The sequence below is a fragment of the Dermacentor variabilis genome, unplaced genomic scaffold, assembly GCF_050947875.1.
Source record: "Dermacentor variabilis isolate Ectoservices unplaced genomic scaffold, ASM5094787v1 scaffold_17, whole genome shotgun sequence".
NCBI lineage: Eukaryota > Metazoa > Arthropoda > Arachnida > Ixodida > Ixodidae > Dermacentor > Dermacentor variabilis.
In genome coordinates this window covers 6409441-6429075 of record NW_027460335.1, presented here as the reverse complement: position 1 = coordinate 6429075, position 19635 = coordinate 6409441, and the positions used below count along the sequence as shown (strand labels likewise).

The window sequence follows — 19635 nt, the reverse complement described above, 5'->3', positions numbered from 1 at the left end:
TACACATACAAAGTTTCGCGGTGCTATTACAAAACTGACTTTTTAAATAAATTTGCCTGCGCCCCACCGATCTTCACAAACGAGTGATATTCAACGGGGCCTCGCAAGACCGCAATTTTTTTTTTCGGCAAAAATATTCTGGCAAAGTACTCCGCGCAGTGCCACGAATTTTAGCAGAAATCTGAGATAGTTGGCGTCACATCCGCAAACGTGGCTTAGAATAATCTTAGTTTATATCGTGACCAGCCAGACCAGCACGCTGTGGTTAGAACGAGCTATCATGCAAGACTAAATTTCGAAGTGGCCGCGGATCGTACTTCGTGAAATACGCAGATGATGATGCAAAAGTCTCGCGCAAGGAAGCGTTTCAACCTATAGCACTTAATCTCAACTCCACAATAGGTCTGGTCTAACAGAAGTTTACAGAAAAAAGTTATTAAATAGACGTTCCTAAATGAAAATTACGGCAGCCAGAAAAAAGAACTTCGCCGTCAACGCAAGGTTGTTAATCTGCTACAAGCATAAGTGCAAAGAAGAATACAAGATCTACCAGTTTTATGTATAAATATCTAAGCTGATGGGCGTCACAGTCCACCAAAAGGCCTTCTGAGTGCAAGGGCACGAAGGAGGAAAACGTAATTGGCAAGGGCACCCTAGGCTCCGGCCGTGATGTTCCATATCTTGCAGCAGAACTCCCATTCCTACGCACGAAAATTCTCTATTTGCGACAATTTTCCCTGTATTATTCCAAACAGGCCCCCACAAATTCCCCCCCCCCCCGCCCCCACACACAAACGCACAGAAAAGGGGTGTGCTGTCGTTTGTCAAAGGGATGTCTTGCTCAAATGCATAATTATAGTATTTACTCCACCGTTCTTAAAATTCTCTGTAATGTCGCAAAGATTCACTTTTCCCTATCATCCAAAATTGTGGCTGCAAATTACCCGAAAGACATAAAATTCCCTGCACGGGACATCACTGGGCTCCGGTTGGGCTCTAACTACGGCAAGCCTCGAGAAAGCAAATAGACGGCCCTGGCCGCCTGAGCAGATGCGTGGCGCCATCTGTTGCCAGTGGCGAGCAAAACGGGGAGCACGCCTGCGAGATTGGCCGACAGAGTTCGCGTACTGCTGTGGGAGGCACAGGTGTGCGCGCAGCCGGCTTCTACGCAACGAATTACATGTAATTAAATACTTGTAAACGATTACCTTTTTTGGTAATTTGATAGATTAAGGAATATTTTGTGTTCTAGGTAACATTAGGTGTAATTCATTTTTTTCGGCAACAAATTACAAGTAATCAGTTAGGTTTTTGACGAAACATGCCCCGACAGGAGACGCAGGTTTGGGAAACGTTGGGTTCGGCCACATAAATTCGGCGGGAACTACTGAATCGAAACGAATGAAAACATGTACATGGGTTGACTCCTTCTCACAATCAGCGTCCTGCCGCTAGGCCACCTGAACATGGCAGGCTTGCAGATTAGCGCGCTTCTCCTTGAAGTCCGACCTCCAAGCTTTTCTTTCATAATCAAATTATCTTCCTCTCTCCTGGAAGCGCTCATAGGTGACACGCATGAGCGGCAAGAGCTGCGGCGCAATCCTTCTTTGCTCAGTGCAGTCTGTGACTGCTCTGGTATCGGCCGGGCTTTCGGCTGTTAAACGCACGTTTCTAACTGCTCGATGTTACGTCAGTCATATACACCTGTATTCGTGCTCGTAACACACGAGCAGCATTGCTAGGGCTGAACAATGTGCAGCCTTATAATAAATTACATTACAGATATGGTCACCTTTCCAAGGAACGTGATCGCTTTCTCGCATCCGTTAGAACTAGTCGTTTAAGTATAATTGGCTCTCGAGTGACGGGCACCTAGAGCTGGTCCACCAGATGTTGTTCGGCAGACTGAAACGACGCTTCTGTGGCTCGATAACGATGACAACTTCTAGCATCGGTGCTAGGAAATCCCCTGATGCGATTTCTCAGTTCTTTACAGGCGGTGTCGGGAGCTCCGTCCCCTAGCACCAGCAACAGGTAAGCGCTATTCGTCACAGAGAACCCAGACCCGAGCATCGCGGCACTGAGTAATCGCAATGTTTTGAGCAAGCGCTGTTCACAGCCATTTTCTCCAGCGCAGTGCCGCTTCAAAAGTTAGAAAACAAGAAAAAAAAACAGAGAGGGGAGATTACGGAATTAAATTTTGAAAATTAATCCTTAGTGAAGCAAAGAATGTGTGATGGCTGCAGAGGACGCATTGAAAGAACCAGATCAGCTCTTTCTGTTTACTGTACCAATTGGACAATGTTAATAAAAAGTACAGGAAGGAGAGTAATGTAAAAGTAATGGATTACTTTCTTTTTTAGTAATTGTTCAATTACTTTCGTGGGGCAGTAGTTAGTAACCGTTATGAATTACATTATCTTAAACAAGTTAAAAAATTACATTATGGGATTTTACATGCCAAAACCACTTTCTGATTGTCAGGCATGACGTAGTGGAGGATTCCGGAAATTTCGAGCAACTGAGGTTCTTTAACGTGCAGCTAAATCTAAGTACACGGGTGTTTTCGCACTTCGCCCCCATCGGAATGCGGCCGCCGTGGCCGGGATTCGATCCCGCGACCTCGTGCTGAGCAGCCCTTCTTTCAGGAAGTCTTTGTAGTTCTAACCGTTACGTTTTTTGTATAACCTGCACAAGTCGGGTGCGCAGGATGCACTTCGATGTGGTAGTCAATGGGTGGCTTTGTTCGCAATTATCCTTTTTAGTGGTATGCTCTATGAGCTGTAAGCTGGCCTCTAGGGGACCGAGCGGTACCATATTTAGGAAGCCCGCGTGCCCTGAAGTGGTCATTAAGAGGCGTAACTCAAGTTGTGAGTGGCACCGCAGGAGTAAAAATGAATGTCACGCCAAGAGAACACAACAACAAGGAGAAACACAAGAAAAAAGAAAGAAATACGGAGGCAGAAAAACGCCAGGAGGTTAGAAACTGACCAGAGCTCAATTAGGATCACGTAAGATTCGCGACTTTTTTTGCAAGAACTCATCTCGGAGCTCCACCGCCTATCGACAGTCAAACCTGGGGGAGCTGCAACAGAGCAAAAGGAGAACGGAGCAAGAAGTGGCGTGGGCACACCCCTTTCCCCAGAAGTGAGGTTAGCCCACTTGTTTTCCCTAGGTGACAGGGAGAATCGTGGGCAAGAATACCGTTCTCGGCGGAATCGCCATAGGGTGCGAAGTTCGGGCGAGTTGGTTGAAGTTCGACGGCAGCGGGCAAAGGGGACGGCGACGCATAGGAACAGAAATGCACAGGACAAGCCCTGAACTAGCAACTGAAAGTTTACTGCAAACTGCAAGGAACAAAACACAAAAAGCCCGTCCACGCGATTGCCCTTACAATTTCCGGAAGACTGATTTCGCGTGCACAATCAAGCACGCGAAAGATATAGTGAACCGAAATGCAAAATTCGTCGGTTTTCTTTAGGTAAAGGCCTCGCCAATTTTGCTTTATTCTGTATGCGTGTGCTTTATTATGGCACGTGTTCTTTCTGCAAAAAAAAAAAAAGTGTGTGTGTGGGGGGGGGGGCGATTATAATCACATGACCGACAATGCGCCGACAGGTGGGGTGAAGGCGTGCTCTTTAAGTCGCTGTTCTGGTGCAGCCTTTCATTAAGGTAGGCGCCGGTCTAACCAACGTACGTTTTTCCACAGGAAAATGGAATGCCGTATGCCACGTGACAAAAACAGGGAACAAAGCGATTGCGATGGTTTTTCAGTGCAAAGATTTCTGCCTGAACGACTCTTGCCCTCTTCTTTTTTTTTTCTTCCGCAGCGGCGATGGAAAATTCGACTGTGCCCAAAGCTTAAAAAAAAAAAAAAGCAATGTCGCACATCCAATCCCTTGGCAATCTTCTTCAGCCGATGCGTGAGAGCCTGTGAGTGAGGAATCACTGCTGCTGTTATTTGGCCTAGCTACGAGTATGGCTTTCACGTGAATCAATGAAGAAAGAAACCTCTTCAACGATTTGTGCAGGCTCTGCGTCGCCATGCTCATTGCGCTGCTCTAATAACGGATGTATCCCCGGAGCAGCGCAATTATTGGAACTCATTCAGCAGAAGGCTTGAAAACGGAGCCTGTTGGCGCATGTTTACGACAATGCGTGGGAGCAGCTCTAAAAGGCGGAAGAAGGTCGGAAACATGAGTGTAATGATGCGATGATATTGTCTAATCTTGTACCATCGTTTCACGCTGTTGCAAAGTATTGTCATTCAGTAACAGTTCAGAAAAGGTTCATAAAAAGGCATAGGCAATGCAGGAAGTACAGAAGGACGGAAGTTATCCACGTCGCCCGCAAACAAACAAACAAGCAAAAAAAAAAAAGGAGAAGAGAACAACGCGAAAAACAGGAAGAAGAAAAGATAAAAAGTAAATATAGAAAGAAGCAAGATAAAAAAAATGGCAGATCATTGCCAATAAAATGGAGGGTCTTTAAAAAAACGCGCTGACCCCTTCAGGAGAGCTTAAGTACGCTAGCGTGTCCACTGGCCGTCAAATTGGGCCGTTAAGAGGAGACAACCTTGATTTCTGGCGTTACCGTCAGTTTTGCTTATGGGGCTGTGTATAGTTAGTTGGTGGCACAGGCTATTGCCGTCGTTATGATGCCATAAAAATCACGATGTTTGCGCACAGAGCGCAACTTCACGTTGATGCATCGAAGACAAAAAAAAAAAAAAGGCAAGAGGAAATGCGAGAAGCGTGAAATAATTAAAAATGGCGGCGCAGTGCGCAAGACTTTTATACTGTCTAGCGCCCGCCGTTACAGTGTTGTTGCAACCATCGCGGTTTTTAACGATCGCGGAGGGCCATCGTGCAAAATCGGAAGGGCTTCCACGACTTCCATGGTTTAACTGCAGCGCTTTATTGCAAGGCTGCCTGCGCGTTTGCAGTGATGTGCTCTTAGTGTTAGGCCCGTAACGGCTTTACTCAGAGAGTGGAAAAGAGTAGCCTAGCGAAAAAGGCATAACCTGATTCACACAACTTCCATCTGGCTTTTCTTAACGCGCTCTTCCGACTTATTGAGATGCACTTCCGAAACAACTATTTCAAGTTAGTTACCTCAGTCTAACGTTGCGTGTACGGCTGTACAAACGCGCAAAGACAACATTAGAAATATAATCGCTATACAGTACGAGTATACCGACGTTTTGAAAACGGGCTGCGTGCGTTCGTTGGCGTACGTTGAAATTTAGGAGTCGGGCTGTTTGTTTGCGGCGACAGTGTGGTTACCTTAGTTACCTTAGTTATCTTCTTTCTTTTTTTATAGTATTTACGAACCGCACAGAATGAAATAGCCTATTGTGGTCCCGCAGTTAAAGCAGTCCTGATAGTTGCTGCGTGCAGTCCCTATTTGTTGAGCAAGGAAACTTGCTGAAAAATTCGCATTCTTAATCTGTTCTGCTCTTATGTTCTAACGTAAACAAAATATGTTAAAACATCTTGATCGACAAGCACAGTTATTCGGCGCCTCAAGTATACAGTCGATTCCAGAACAGTGGCGAATCATAGGAGCGCTGCGACAAATAACTCGGGCTAACTCGACTGCCAAAAACGAAAGTAGTGGGCTTCGCATATCCACCACCGTACGGTCTTTCTTTATTCTTATTTATTTCATTGAAGCTTGGCAACGCGAGCCGACATGAACAAACAAGGACTGTTCACTCCATGATGCTCGAAAAACCCAGGCTGTTGAAAAAGGCCAGCGCAGAAGCGTGGGAACGGCCTTCTTCCCGTTACGTTGAACTTTGGTGGCCACCGAGAAACGAGGACAAAGGAAGGCGCATCGACAGAACGACTTCAAAACCTCTCCACCAACACGGTAACTCGGCTGCAGAAATTAAGCGCATGCAACGGAACACAAACGGCTTCAACAAAATCCGAGGTGGGCGAGTTAGTGTGGGTTCCATGGCTATATGCCTTAGTCCTTTCGCGCTTTTGTAACGGAGAATCCAGAACCGCCTGTGTGCCCGTTGCTGGTATCCGAATTCACGGCGCTCTTCGTCACAGCTTACATGTCACGTGACACCTCGCACTACGTCTCGCCATGTGAGGATACGCCATGGTAAGGAGGTAAGGTAGCGTCAGTCTTCCTGTACGTTGCGCCAACGCCACCCAAAATACTCGGTGACAACCTATCAGAATTGAACCCGCCACGGAAATGACGCAGCACATGCACTCTGCGCCTCCGTGCTACAAAATGAGACGCAAATGTAAAATAATTTAGGTTCTGCCGTGACGTCACGGAAATCTGGGAACGTAATTGGTTGGCGCCCCCCCCCCTCTCCCATCTGTAGATACGCAAATTCTCTTTCAGTTGGACAGCACTGTGCTGTCATTTTATTCTCGCGTTGTCGTCGATCGCAAGTCGGTTCCGTACGTCGTCTGCAACCTCCTCTCCAACCATCTGCCGCATGATTACAGGACAGTCGCGTTCGATTTCACGCCAGATCCCACCGCAGAAAACAAGTGCCGTAGGCCCCTCTATCTCGCGCTGCGTTCGAAGCGACGGTCATCGACTCCGTCACGGCGTACCACTGCAGTTGCCCAAAACATCGAAAATTGGACATATATGGCCAAAAGGGAGGCGTATGTAGGACACACGCGGGGGGCACCCGCGTTCGTCCCACGTCTTGCCTTTCGTCCATGTCTGTCGCGCTGCTATGTCATTCCTAACGTCAAAACCAAGTAACCCAAGCTTCTATCCTGGCGCTTATATACGTCACGCACCAGGTCTTATAATGCCGTCGTTTTCATGCGTGTTTGCGCAGATCACACTCCCGCACGCGCAGGGGCGCGATCTTACAACAGTGTTGCCGTGTCGCGCCCCAAGGTGCCCGAGTCACTGCACAGCGCCTGGAAGAAAGAAGAGGCAGAAATAGTAGGGCAGAGTCGACTCACGTTGGTGGTGAGCTGCGAGGTGAGCGTGGCCACTTTCTCGTTGGCCTGCTCCAACTGCTTGCGGAGCTTGCGGATCTCGTGGGCCTGCTTCTCCTCCGTCTGCACATTGGAGCAACAGAAGGGTTCGTGTGCACAGAAAGGACAGAGAACGCTATGCGGCGCTGATGGAGGGAGTAGCACACACAATGTTAGTTCACACGGGTAAACTATCTGGTGGAATGGCGATTTACGTTTTGCCGGTAGAAAAGCGCCGATTAGTAGCGCTGAAAGGGAAGACCCCAGTCCGTCGTTTCCTCCTTGAATTTAGAGCTCCGAGCGCGCTGCTGCCTGACGACGCAGATTTCACGTGTGTAGGCCTTTTCTATGCAGGTAAACCGCAGAAATGTTGCCAGATTGATCCGCTGTTGTCCTTCAAATGAAATTTCGTCACTTTTTTAATATTAGCATACATATTTAGCAATATTTACTTCATACGCTAAAGAATACTTGGCGTCCCAGGGCGCTATTGGGGGAACTCCTGAGCAGTGTAGCCACCCATCTATTATTTTTGTGTTTTGTGTGCAATTGCTACTTGATTCGACGTAGCACATCGCACCGTATAAGCCATGACAGAGTGCCTTGACCTGCGGGTTAGTTGACTACATTTAACTATTCAAAGAGCGAAACACCGCCGCCACCACCACCACCAGCAACAAAATACACCGACCAGCATAGAGGACAGCACATACGCTCTACGCTGTCTTCAGTCTTATGCAATAAGAAAGCATTTATTGAAGGCAATAAGATTCAGTTACACGCAGTGAAAATCTACAGCGAACTGAAACAGGTGAAAATCTACAGCTAACTGAAACAAATGCAGTAGAGAGAGAGAGAGAGAGAGAGAGAGAGAGAGAGAGAGAGAGAGATAATTTATTTCAAAGAAGGCACTGAGGTTGGCCTGAAGTAGTGCGCTCTAGCCTGTTACTCTGTACAGGAAGGGGGGGGGGGGCATACAGATGTGATGAGGGATGATGACGACATAGAAAGAGGGGCGCACAGCGGTGATAGCAAGCTCAACGTTATGATGATTAACATTCAGAAATGTCATCCATGAAGCCACTGCCGGGTTCCACATCTTGTCTCTAACGAAGTGAGCCTTCATATAAAGGCGTTAAGACGAAGCTGGTGTGTAGGCCTCCCCTTGCGTGACCAGCACAGGCGCCCAGCTAGAACTTTACAGCATGTAAAGAGCTGCGATAAGCGGCTCCAGTGCGGCGAGCACATGTAGACCATATTTAGCGGCTGGATTGTGAAGACCGCAGAGAATGCCGCGCAGCGACTCTACCAGGTGCTTGAACATTTTCTGAACGCTTTCCTTCTCGTTGTGTCCATCTCCTTGCTTGCCCGTAGTGTCACCGGTTTCATTGGCCCTGTCATTCTTGGCTTCATGGCGCAGAGGACCACTAGGGCCCCCTATCATGGCCGTGGGTCTAGAGGACAGCGAACGCCATTCCGCGCCTGTATCAGCTGGTGGAGGCGGATATTAGCGGCGTGCTGTCACCGACCTTGAATTAGCAGCAGGCGCGGTTACAATCCTCGATGCACGCACAGGCAGAGCTGGCTATAGGGCGCCTGCGCTTCGCTATGCAGTTGTTTGGAAGTAGCTTTGTGGCGCTTTTTTCGCCAGCGTCGGCCACTTTGGCGAACAGACTGAGCAGCCTCTTTACGTGAAGATTGGTCTACTCGTAATTTTTCGAAGAATACGAGGCTTCAAAGAGTGAATAGCGTCGTGCTATCTAGCGATAGACTTGCAAACATCGCGATTATTACAACCGTGCCAGTGTTTCTGTTTTCTTCGGGTTCTTGAAACAACGGGAACAAATGTTAGCCTCCAGAAAGGTTACAACTCGACGCGAATGTTTTCAAAGGCTGGCGTTGTACACGCGGCCTGGCGGAGGTTAACGAGAGCTCCTGCCCTTCCGCTAGGTACAAAGTGCTCCGGCGAAAATGTGAAACAATAAAAAAAAAATTCTCAGCTTCGCAGAAGAAAACGTCAGCAAGGACCATCCCGATCACATTGCAGATTTAAATTGGAATGTTGTACTGCACCCCCATTTGTAGAATGAAGGGATCTTGCTGAGAGAACGTGGGTGCTTAACGGCACATAAGGTAGCAGAGAAAAGTTCCTCACAGGAAGGACGAGAATTCGTTAACCGTGATCGCGTTAAAAAAAAAAAGCGCATTCATTTGCCTAGAAGACAGAGGCAACAATTTTCTTTCCGAATCGTTACTAAATGAAGGACATATGCTACAACTAAACAACTTGAAATCGAGAATACTGACTATAGCCGGACGAGTCGATACATCAACTCGTCTAGAAACAGGTACGTTGGACGAGGGCGCACAAGTCGCGTAGGTCTTCTTCAATTTGTCCATCGGTCTATGCGGCCCGTTAGTAATATGAATAATAATAAAACGGTTTCCTTTCTATACGTATTCTGTGTTATTTGCGCGCAGATAGCTAGATGATGCGAGATTTCTCTTCGTTACCTCTTAGGATCATATTAAAAAATAAGCCAAAACAAGAACTGCCCAGCAATGTTCCATCCACTCAACATTAACATGTGGGTGCCCGCAAATTACTCGTCCTTTCACGCTGCCCAATTAGGCGCCTTCTTATCCGGCGCCCAGGCCGACGGAGCAGTCGTGGCGATTATTGATTCAGAGCCTCCGCTGCAAGACGTGTGAGTCACGCTTTGACTCCGGAGCTCGGTCGATTGGAACGGGCGTCGCCATGCAAATACGAGCGACAAAGGGGGCCAGTTTTCTCAGAAAGCAGACAGCCCACTCCAGGGGGGGGTGCTGTGCCTGCACTCCCCGCGCCTACAGGCCCGACAAAATGGGGAAGGCGCGTATTTAGGTGAGCTTACGCTCAGTCGACTGCGTACACTTACCCTAATGAAATAAATTACGGGAAGAAAATAAGGATTACCGAATTTATGAACAAAACTAGGCTACCGTGGAAGCGGTGGCCGCTCAGCGTCATACAGGAACGGTGAATGTAGTCACACGAATATTCGCAAATGCAGAGCATTGAAATGTGGATCACTGACGGGATCGCTGGCAAAATCACTCCCTTTCCTTCGATATTAAAATGGCTGTCAGCGAACCGTCTGTCACCTTGCACAACGGAGAGAAGGTTTTTCTTGACGCGTACGTGCGGACACCGTTGAGATGGCCCTGTCTTTTGCGCATGTTCTCTTTGTGACGTGTGTTTCCTTCTTATCCGGCGGTCCTTGCCGGTGAATAAACAGTGTGTGTGAGTCGGCCCTTGTCCTGCGGACTCTCCCATGTCAATTAGACTTTTTTGCGCTACCTTCTGTTGCAACTAATTACCGATGTTCTGACCTTACATACAGGTTTCGAAGAGGAATTCGAATGTTTTTATTCGGCGAATATGCTCAGTCTATTAGAGGTCAAGAGCGTCGCGTAAAAGTGTTATGCAGCTCAAGATAACCTTATGAAGTAATTTAGGCAGTCCATTTATGTCAAAAGAACTCGAAGAGAACATCGCAATTACGGCATGTGAGGCATACAAACTGTTTATATAAACAATATTTATCTTACGGTTCATGTTCTCTAGCTTTATATGTCTAAAATAATTTCAGTAAGGCTGTTTGCAGCATGTCTATGGACATTGGTCAATAGAATGTGTCAGGCCATATGTCCACAGTCCGCCCACAAACATTTTTTTTTGTGATTATGTAGTAAAATATTTACATACTTTCCATATAATGACTAAATATAGTCCTGGCAAGGAAACTTTTTCGTGCTCTCGCAACTACAATCTTTCCTCACAGAATACAACACACAAAATACTCTGTGGCCGAGAGCCTCAATACTCGGTGCATCACTCGATTTATTGACTGCCGATCACAGCGGTTTTCAAGTTTATTTCTGTTGTTTCGTAAGCGTGTACCGCTACTGCTCTGGTAGGCAACCGCATGCACTTGTCATTAAGGAAATAAATAAAATATATCCCACTGCGCTAAAAGGAAACGAAGATGGCAAGAACCAGAACCAGACACAATTACATGATCGCTGAATTGTCTTCATTTTGCGTGGTTATTGCCTTCTGTGCTTTTCCTTATAGGTCACGCATAAACTAGCCTTCCCCCCCCCCCCCCAAGAAAAACGTAATACAGTCAACGTACTATTTTTTTTTTTTACTCCCTAGGAACTGAGTAAACGTACAAAACGTGGGCAGTCCGAAAAAAAAAATAAACGAATGCATGCCTTTTACTGTCCTAAAGCGCCAGATCGCCACAGCCACGTCCGAAATAGCCTTATAGGCCTGCCAGCACAATTATTAAGCGCCTCGGTTCTCGTACTGTGTTAGGAGATGGCTGGTGAGCACATGCACAATTAAGCAATACATTTTATGTCCCGAGACAGTGGCCCCTTTGCACTCTAAGTATGCTTCACCGCAATACGTTTCGTGTGCTTGACCGCGTAGCAAAGCTGTATTGCGGTGAACATGACCTTCGGGAACAAGCGTTATGTTACGCTGTGGACTCGTGCCGTGCGTTCCGCTCTCCGATGCACGCGGCGAGGACGACGAAGGCGGAGTCGGCGCCATTGCCGACAGCGGCGAATTCTTTATATATAAAAGAAAAGGACAAAAACGGCACCGAACAGCAGGAAGCTTGGTAGCGAACGTCGAAGTAGGTAGGTCCTTAAGACCGGCACAAAATTACTACTACAACTACGGCTGCCAGTGGACCAGCGTGCGAGAGCGTTTGTTTGAGCCTGCCAGATAATCAAAAGAGCGGCGATGGTGGCTTCAGTTAATGCTGTTACAAACCTGCCATCACGGCAAAAACTCTGTAAAATCGGACAGCAAACGGGTTTCAGCGTTCGAAATTTCTATGGCGTACTTGGCGGTGCCTCGAAGGCGTCCGAATTATCAGGCGTGTTCGAAAAACGTGGCGTCAGAAAAATCGGTCGTTGAGTGTATTGCAGTACACGTGCAATTCTCCCCCGCTGAGGTCTACAACGTGCAATCATCGCGCAGCGATACAGTTCACCTAACGGGTCACGTATTCGTGAAGGTTAATAGAAAATGTTGCTGGGCTAGTTGGTTTGTACTTGCAAGGCCTAGTAAGCTCCCACCTTAGACGGCACAAAAGAAAGCAGACGCCTTCTTTTGTGACTGTTACCCTCGCCGCTGACGCTAAGGATAATGGTCATACATACGGTCCTCGTAGTTAACAAGAAGAAACGGGGTTAACCGAGGGACGCGATTTTTATTGATGAGATCATACGAAGCCAACAAAGACACCGAGGACAACACAGGGAAAATTACTTGTACTCACTAATTGAATTAAAGAAATGATAAATTAATGGAATTGAAAGTGGATGAAAAAACAACTTGCCGCAGGCGGGGAACGATCCCACGTCTTCGCATTACGCGTGTGATGATGCTCTACGAAATCACGATCATCACGAAAACAGCGAAGGATGACAGCCAACGCGGAGCGCAGCGGGAGATGAAAGACTGCGATAGCGAAGAGAGCATCGCACGCGTAATGCGAAAATGTAGGATCGTTCCCCACTTGTTGTATTCTCATCAACTTTCACTCATTAATTTATAATTTCTTTAATTCAATTCGTAAGTACAAGTAATTCCCCTTGCGCTGTCCTTGGTGTCTTTGTTTGTTGGCTTCTCATGATTTCGTCATAGTTGCCACTTAAAGCTTGCCAGGGCAGTAGAGGGCTAGGTGCTCTCGAACACTGACGGTGCCCGACACCTTGGCGCATCGGTGACATCATCCCGCGCGTTGCGTCTTTGACAATCCGCGTCAGTGAGTGACTTGGTAAGATCAGTTGCGAACCCACCGGAAGCAACGGCAAAAGCGGATTTTCTCAACATGTGAGACAAGTGAGCCCTCATATGGAAGCAAGGCACAGTTCAAGATGTAATGTAAGCTCGTATCGTCACTATCTCAACCACAATCTTTCCCCTAATATGCGACCACTATAACAGTGAGGAGACCACAGAGCACCTCCTTTGCCACTGCACCCGCTTTGACGTCCAACATAGGCGTCTTTGGAGCGCACTCAGTCAAATGGACGGTCCACCCTCTGACGAGACAAAGATTCTGGGTGCTTGGCCCCGACCGTCATCAACCTAGAGAGCTACGCGTGCTGTCATCAATTTTTATAGCGCAGCTTCTATATGTGCCCATTCCTGCGGCGAGCGTCGGCGTTGTCCCTCGTAACCGAACGAACGAAAACAGCGAAGGATGAAAGCCAACGTGGAGGGCAGGGGGAGATGAAAGACTGTGATAGCGAAGAGAGGGCAAGGAGGAAAGCGGAGGAGGAGGGTATGGCGAAAACGCGAGAAGAAAAGCATACTGCCGCGCAAGACGCGCTTTGCGACGACGATGGGTACGAGATGGCGAGAGAGTAGCGCGCGCCGTCCGTATGGAAACAAAGCGCTGCATGAGCGGAGGTCTGTCTGCGGCGGCTGCTGTAAATGGTGCCCATGCGTCACCCATGCGCAACCTCTCGCGATCTCCCGATTAGCGAGGCCGTCGCGCCGCACAGCGCTTCGTTTTCAACGGGCCGAACGGGACAGATTGTCCGCGCAGCCAATATACCGTGAAATGAAAACACGTATACAGCTACGCTGAAATTTCGCACTAGGAAGTATCGTAATCGTCGGTGAACTTTTTAAAATATCAGATGACTTGGAAAGTCGCTTGTCGACAACGTAGGCCTATTACGGTGCGTGTTAACTATCTCTCTCTTCGCCTTCTCCTTTCTTCTTTGAATCCCCTTTCCCCTTTTCTCCATGCAGGGTAGCAAACCGGACGTCCGTCTCGTTAACCTTTATGTCTTCCGTTTTTCTCTCTCTCCCACAGGAAGGGCTGATGCGGCAGTGTGCTGCACTACAAAAGGAAGAGTGCACGACGCACAGCGCTGTGTCCCACCACTTGTTCCTTGTTTATCATTTTGTACGAATCATCGTGACAGATCAACAAGCCCGAGTGAAAGTTCGCCATCGGTGTTTTCTGTAGCTACTAACTTGGGTGGGTTGTTGTGACGCCTATTAGTCTTCGTTCCGTTTCAAGCCACGATAGTACGAGAAATGATAGGCATAGATTTAGAGAAGACAGCAGTACGGATAGGTGAGAAAAGGGGCGTATATATATATATATATATACATATATATATATATATATATATATATATATATAGTGCTTACAACATATGTATGTATGTATGTATGTATGTATGTATGTATGTATGTATGTATGTATGTATGTATGTATGTATGTATGTATGTATGTATGTGGAAATACAATTTGAAGTATACAGGATGAGATTACAATGGAGAAATGAAGTTGGCCAGGTCATTTAACGCTCATAGAGGAGTTAACCTGCATGCGTTATATGCGCCCCCATCGTCAATCTGTTAGAGTAACATACGAGTATATACTTTACTGCGGGATGGGAGACTCGGTGAAGATCGACACAAGGCTACATGCTGTGGCGAGATTAGAACATTTGCAGGCATAAGATGGAGACAGCCCCCATTTCTAGTCGTTCACATTGGCGTATGTGAGGCTGCATCAAGCCGCTGATATTTCGAAATGAAATTACGAAAAAGCCTTCAGAACGTAAGCCGCGGAGGGCTACGTGCGTCGATGATGCTGTGACTGCTGCCTGGAGAAAAAGGTTTTGTTTAATCCTTGCACTCACAAGTACTACATGTTCACAATTCATTCAATTTCGGTGTGTCTATGGTATTGAATTTGCATTCTTTTGTGGTTACCTTCGTACGAGGTACCCTGCATACTTTAATAGCTAACACGGAACGCAGAACGCAAAAACAGAAGGCACAGAACACAGCGTTGCGTCCCCTGTCAGCGCTCTTTCCTAATAAATTATAGAAAATTGCAAGCGTCATCGGTTTACTCATAGGGGCTTACCGTGGAGTAAAGCGACGAGTTTGTGGAGACCAAAGACAGCGACGAACCGTGGGCTGCAAATAACAGGGAAGGGAAAACAGAACGTGAGCGTCGGTATATCACAATGTTCCGACCGGCACAACATTACATAACCATTATTATAAACCGTGCTTTGTATCCGCAGACAGCCACGAATGAAACATTGATTAAAGCACACTCTTCCTGTTTAAGAGAACGCTTGTGCTACAAAAGGTGACGTCTGAGCAGCGAACATCAAGTAAACTTCATTAAATTTTGTTGCTGGGTGTGCTCGTTATACAGGTAACTTGATGCACTTTAGCGGAATGAAAGGTCACCACACCAGGAGGAAACAAGAGCGCCGGTCTCGCCCTCATGCATGCGTGTTGCCTTTTAATTGGGCTAACATATATCAAGATAAATTACAAGCTGCACTGCTCAACTGCAAAATGAATACGTCTGTATACACGACATAACCCCATAAGACCCAAACACACTTCCACATCGAGGAAAATTAGCAGTTTGCATGCCTTCATTTCCGGACATACGGGGTGCACTTGCACAATAAGCAATGATTTATTATTCGAATTCAAAGGTGACTACTAGAGTAAATAATTATTTAGTAACTGGTTTAAGGAACTGTCGACAACTGAAAACGCGCTCTTGCGCATCAAAGACGCAACTACAGGCTAAGCGATAAGCTTTCCATGCTTAATATAAATTCTGGGGTATGAAACTCGGCGTAGCATGCATAGCGTTGGGCATCACAGGTATAATGTTACCATTTATTTTCAATTGCATGTCCAAGAGCTGCTGCCAAGGGTAACAAAGTGACATGAATGAAAAAACGGTATTGCGTGCCAGCGCAAAACAAAAGACACGTTAGACAACGTGTTTCTCATGGTGAACAATAGAAGGAAGGTAATGCGCGACGGATTACGGCTAGATAACAGATGTGACCTTCACTGAGGTCGTTCCGATAACACCGGCTGCGCCCTCTGCCGCGCAAACAAGATCATCAAGAAGGGAAGCCTATGGAAACATCAGGCGTCTTATCACCGAAGGTTTACCCCCCCCCCCCCCCCCAAGAGTGTTTCAAACCCAGGTCCACCACTGTGCGCGAGAGCTCGTTGTGAATAAGCTATGCTGCAAAACGCAATCATATGTTTTCGTGCTATGCGGGTGGCACCGACGAGCAGTAACATCTATTTTGAGTGAAATAAATAACACGCGCCCAATGCTGCCTGGTTGCGCCAGCCTGCTTCGCTTTTTTGGCACCCACAGTTTGTTCTGAAATCGTAAGTGGGCCGTTTCAAGTACTTTTCAGTGCAGGCCTAAGCAACGAGCACACTGAATCTATTTAATCCATGCAAGTGTTGTTTCCATCGAGCAAACTGTGCTTACGACATTTACAAAAATATTGAGCTGAATTCGAGTCCTTCGAGAATTGATAGTAACGTCATTTTATAACGTGCTTCTTTGATAAATTTCCATGTTTCTCATACGAAAAGGAGTAGCCGCCCCCTTATTATGGTGCCAAAATGTCATTGTTTATCTACGTAAATAATGAAAAGAAGAGATCTGTGTACTACCTATGATTTCCACACTGGCTATAGAACGACTGCAGCGCAAGATCTTCCCCTATTGTTCTGAGCATGCAGGGAACTCTGCGGCATGGAATATGGAGCCCAGATGTGCTAAACTGACCTCGGTGTATCTGTGCGTCCTCTTGCGTGAACATTCAGCTTGTAAAAACGTTGGCGAGGGTCTTTGAGATGGAGTGACTGCTGCAGTAATTAATCTTTTACTAAGCTTCTTTTCTTACAGTGTCCGGCACGCAAGATAGTGCGTACAAGTGCTCGTCGCTCACCGTCGTCGTCCTTGTTGGCCATCTTGGAGACGAGGCCGCTGGCGTAGTGGGACATGCTCATGGAGTTGCGCGTCCCCATGGAGGCGGCGCTGTGCAGCGGCGACGACAGGTACATGTACCGGGAGGCAGCCTGCGTTGGCGGATTCCAGGTCACGAAAGACCCGTGCAAGCACGGCGCGCCGCTGGCAAGCACAAGTTTGTTTTGCCTCGTAGTACATAGGCGCAAACTATAACGCCAGAGTGAGACTGGACTGATCGCTAGAGATAATGTTCCACTACAGCTATAATGTTGCACGCTACCACATGCCTACGGGCAAAAGCATCACGCGCAAAGGCGCATATCTACTTTTTTCGTCGTGCGCATTGAGCCTACGTGAAGGGCATAGTGCTTGCCTTGACGCGTGATACTATACACTACGGCGCTACCACTACGGTAGATTCGCGCACTGCCGCCTACGGAAAGCCAGCGTATAGGGAGAGGTGGAGGGAGGTGAGGTGTCAATTCGGAGAAGGAAGCGAAGAGGATTGGGCTTCGCCATCGTTTAATACTCTGTGGCCAGTCTAGGCGCGAGAACGGCCATGCGCGTATGCTTTTGTTGCATATGCCTATGGTCGTCGAAGCATACAGTGCTGCCAGTTGGATCCTGCCGGCGTTCGTGCCCGCTCGGCAACCTTCTCCGATGTTGAGACCGGGAAGAGGAAAGGGTGTCGTGCAGAGTGAAGGAAGTGGAAAGGTGCTCGGGCATGCTGCGGATGACCGTGCGTGTATACCTGTCGCCCCAGGGGCGACGGGGGGCAGGAGGGGGTTCGGGCTGCGGGGGGTTCCGGGGCGGGACTGGGGCAGCAGCTGTGCTCGTCGTCGTCTTCGGGCGGGGTCTGCGGGGCGCTGCTGGCCGGGGAGCGGCCTATGCGGCCGGGGCAGGTGGCGGTGCCGGACACGATGACGTCAGCGACGCGACGGCGTCGTCGACCGGACAGTTCGGGCGTCCCGCCAGGGGATAACATCACAGACGACCACTACACTCGAGGGTGGGGGTGGGGACAGGGATATTGGGGACGGTGTTTGGAAGGTGCGGGGCATGTTAGGGTACAGGGGAGGAGACACGGGAGGAGGAAACGCATAGAAGGAGGGGGTTAGTCCAAGCTGCGAGCCTCATCTGGTTGGTCTTGCTATGCATGTGCATAGCAGGTATGCTATGGTTAAGCCTAAGTCCAAAGTCACGTGTGAAGCAGCGAACACAAACGAAAATGACAAGAAATAAACTAGAGAACCCGAGGGCCCGTCTGGTGACTTGAAATAGATCCAACATGCAGTATAATATGTATAACTTCTGCGATGACCTCATCAATGCTCGCAGTCCAAATTTATTCGGTTCTTCTTCCTCTTGCCAACCCTAAGCGTTTTAATATTCTGTAAACGGAGTGGACGTGTGGTATATACGTTCCAAACGAAGCGGTAAGTTATTTAATCACAGTTACAAAGCATATTCAGTGCATGTACTAGACCCGCGGACTTTCAATATGTGCAATTATGAAACTAACATTAATGCGATTGCAACGAGAAGATGGTCGCATCCCTCCATATAGACCATATCGTAATCAGTCTGCAGCTATGACCTGTTTCATAGAGTTTCTCACTACATTACCTAGAGGGAAATCTGGCGCTGCTGCGCTGTGGTATGCATGGGAATGCCGGTATATTGTGACTTCGGATTGGCATCGTTCTCGGAGAGACAGGACACCTTGAAGACGCGCTTGGCAAGCACTGTTCTGTCTGTCAGAATGATTCATTTTCTACTAAAACGGCACGTAAAAAGCTGCTTTAGTTTTATTATTACGAAAAAACATGTTTTTTTTTAACTATAAGAACTTGTTATTGCGTGTACGATTATATGTTATGTAAAACGTATCAGCGGGCCGCTAAAGTTGGAGGACAGACGACAAGGTTCGCGCTCGCTTTGAAACAGTTTGTCGTCTGTTCTTGCTTTTCTTCGCTTAGTCATGCATTGTAGGTGAGTAAAGATGTAATATGCGTGAATGGAAACATTTGATGAAGATTTTACTTTGAGAACGCGTTATTTGTGTAGCCATATCCACGTTTTAGACGACGCCTCTTACAACACCAGCCAACACAAGCCTCGCAGACACATATACCGTCATTCCCATGACGGCACGGTGTCCCCTTAAGAAACTCCCATAGACGGTGGCGCCAGATTTCCCTCTAGGTGTTATAGTGAGAAACTCTATGACCTGTTCAGTGTGCATGCAAGATGGCGGGCCTCTGCGCCAATCTGCTCCCTCAGGGTAGCACGTGCAGAGACGCCAGCGTTGGACTAGCCGACCGACCCGTGCCGCCTTGCCTCACCTGTCCGTGGGCGCTGGACGCCGTGGAAGACAGGGACTCCATGCTGTCGGCCTCGGCGATGCCCGCGCCGGCCGCGAATGGACTCCGGCCCACGGGGGCCGAGGCGACGGACGCCGAGCCCGAGGTCGGGCTGTGCCGGAGCCACGCGTACGGGCTCGAGTGGTCCAGCGTCATGTAGTTGTCGCTCTCGGAGCCCTTGGCCGACGGCACCGACAGGCGCGGCCGGTCCCGCAGCGGGGCCGTGCCGTGCTGCGCGAAAGGAGAGACGGTGAAATTAGTTCGGACCGAGTAAGTCAACGAGCGATTTTAACGCGGCGGCCGATGCCAGAAAAGAACAATTATTGAAGGCGTCCGCATCAAATTGTAACTCTAACGACTCGCTATGGCAAAATCAGGTGCCTCCCGCAAAAGGTGCCGCTGATGTTCCCCCTCTGTTGCTCATCAATCGCCGCTTCAGGCGCTCGTTGATGATAC

At 48.1% G+C, this 19635-nt stretch overlaps 1 protein-coding gene across 6 annotated transcripts in view; it reads right to left on the bottom strand.

Annotated features, from left to right (window-relative positions):
• Window positions 1–19635, bottom strand: part of LOC142568146 (uncharacterized) — a 326673-nt gene that overhangs the window by 150649 nt on the left and 156389 nt on the right. For 5 of the 6 annotated variants that reach the window (XM_075678219.1, XM_075678221.1, XM_075678222.1 and 2 more), the window contains exons 10-14: window positions 19162–19410; window positions 17568–17813; window positions 16797–16926; window positions 14930–14982; window positions 6954–7052 (exon numbers count right to left, since the gene is read on the bottom strand). In XM_075678219.1, coding sequence (XP_075534334.1) covers window positions 6954–7052; window positions 14930–14982; window positions 16797–16926; window positions 17568–17813; window positions 19162–19410 — 777 coding nt within the window. The remainder of the gene's footprint in view (window positions 1–6953; window positions 7053–14929; window positions 14983–16796; window positions 16927–17567; window positions 17814–19161; window positions 19411–19635) is intronic. The other variant, XM_075678223.1, reaches the window with a different exon arrangement.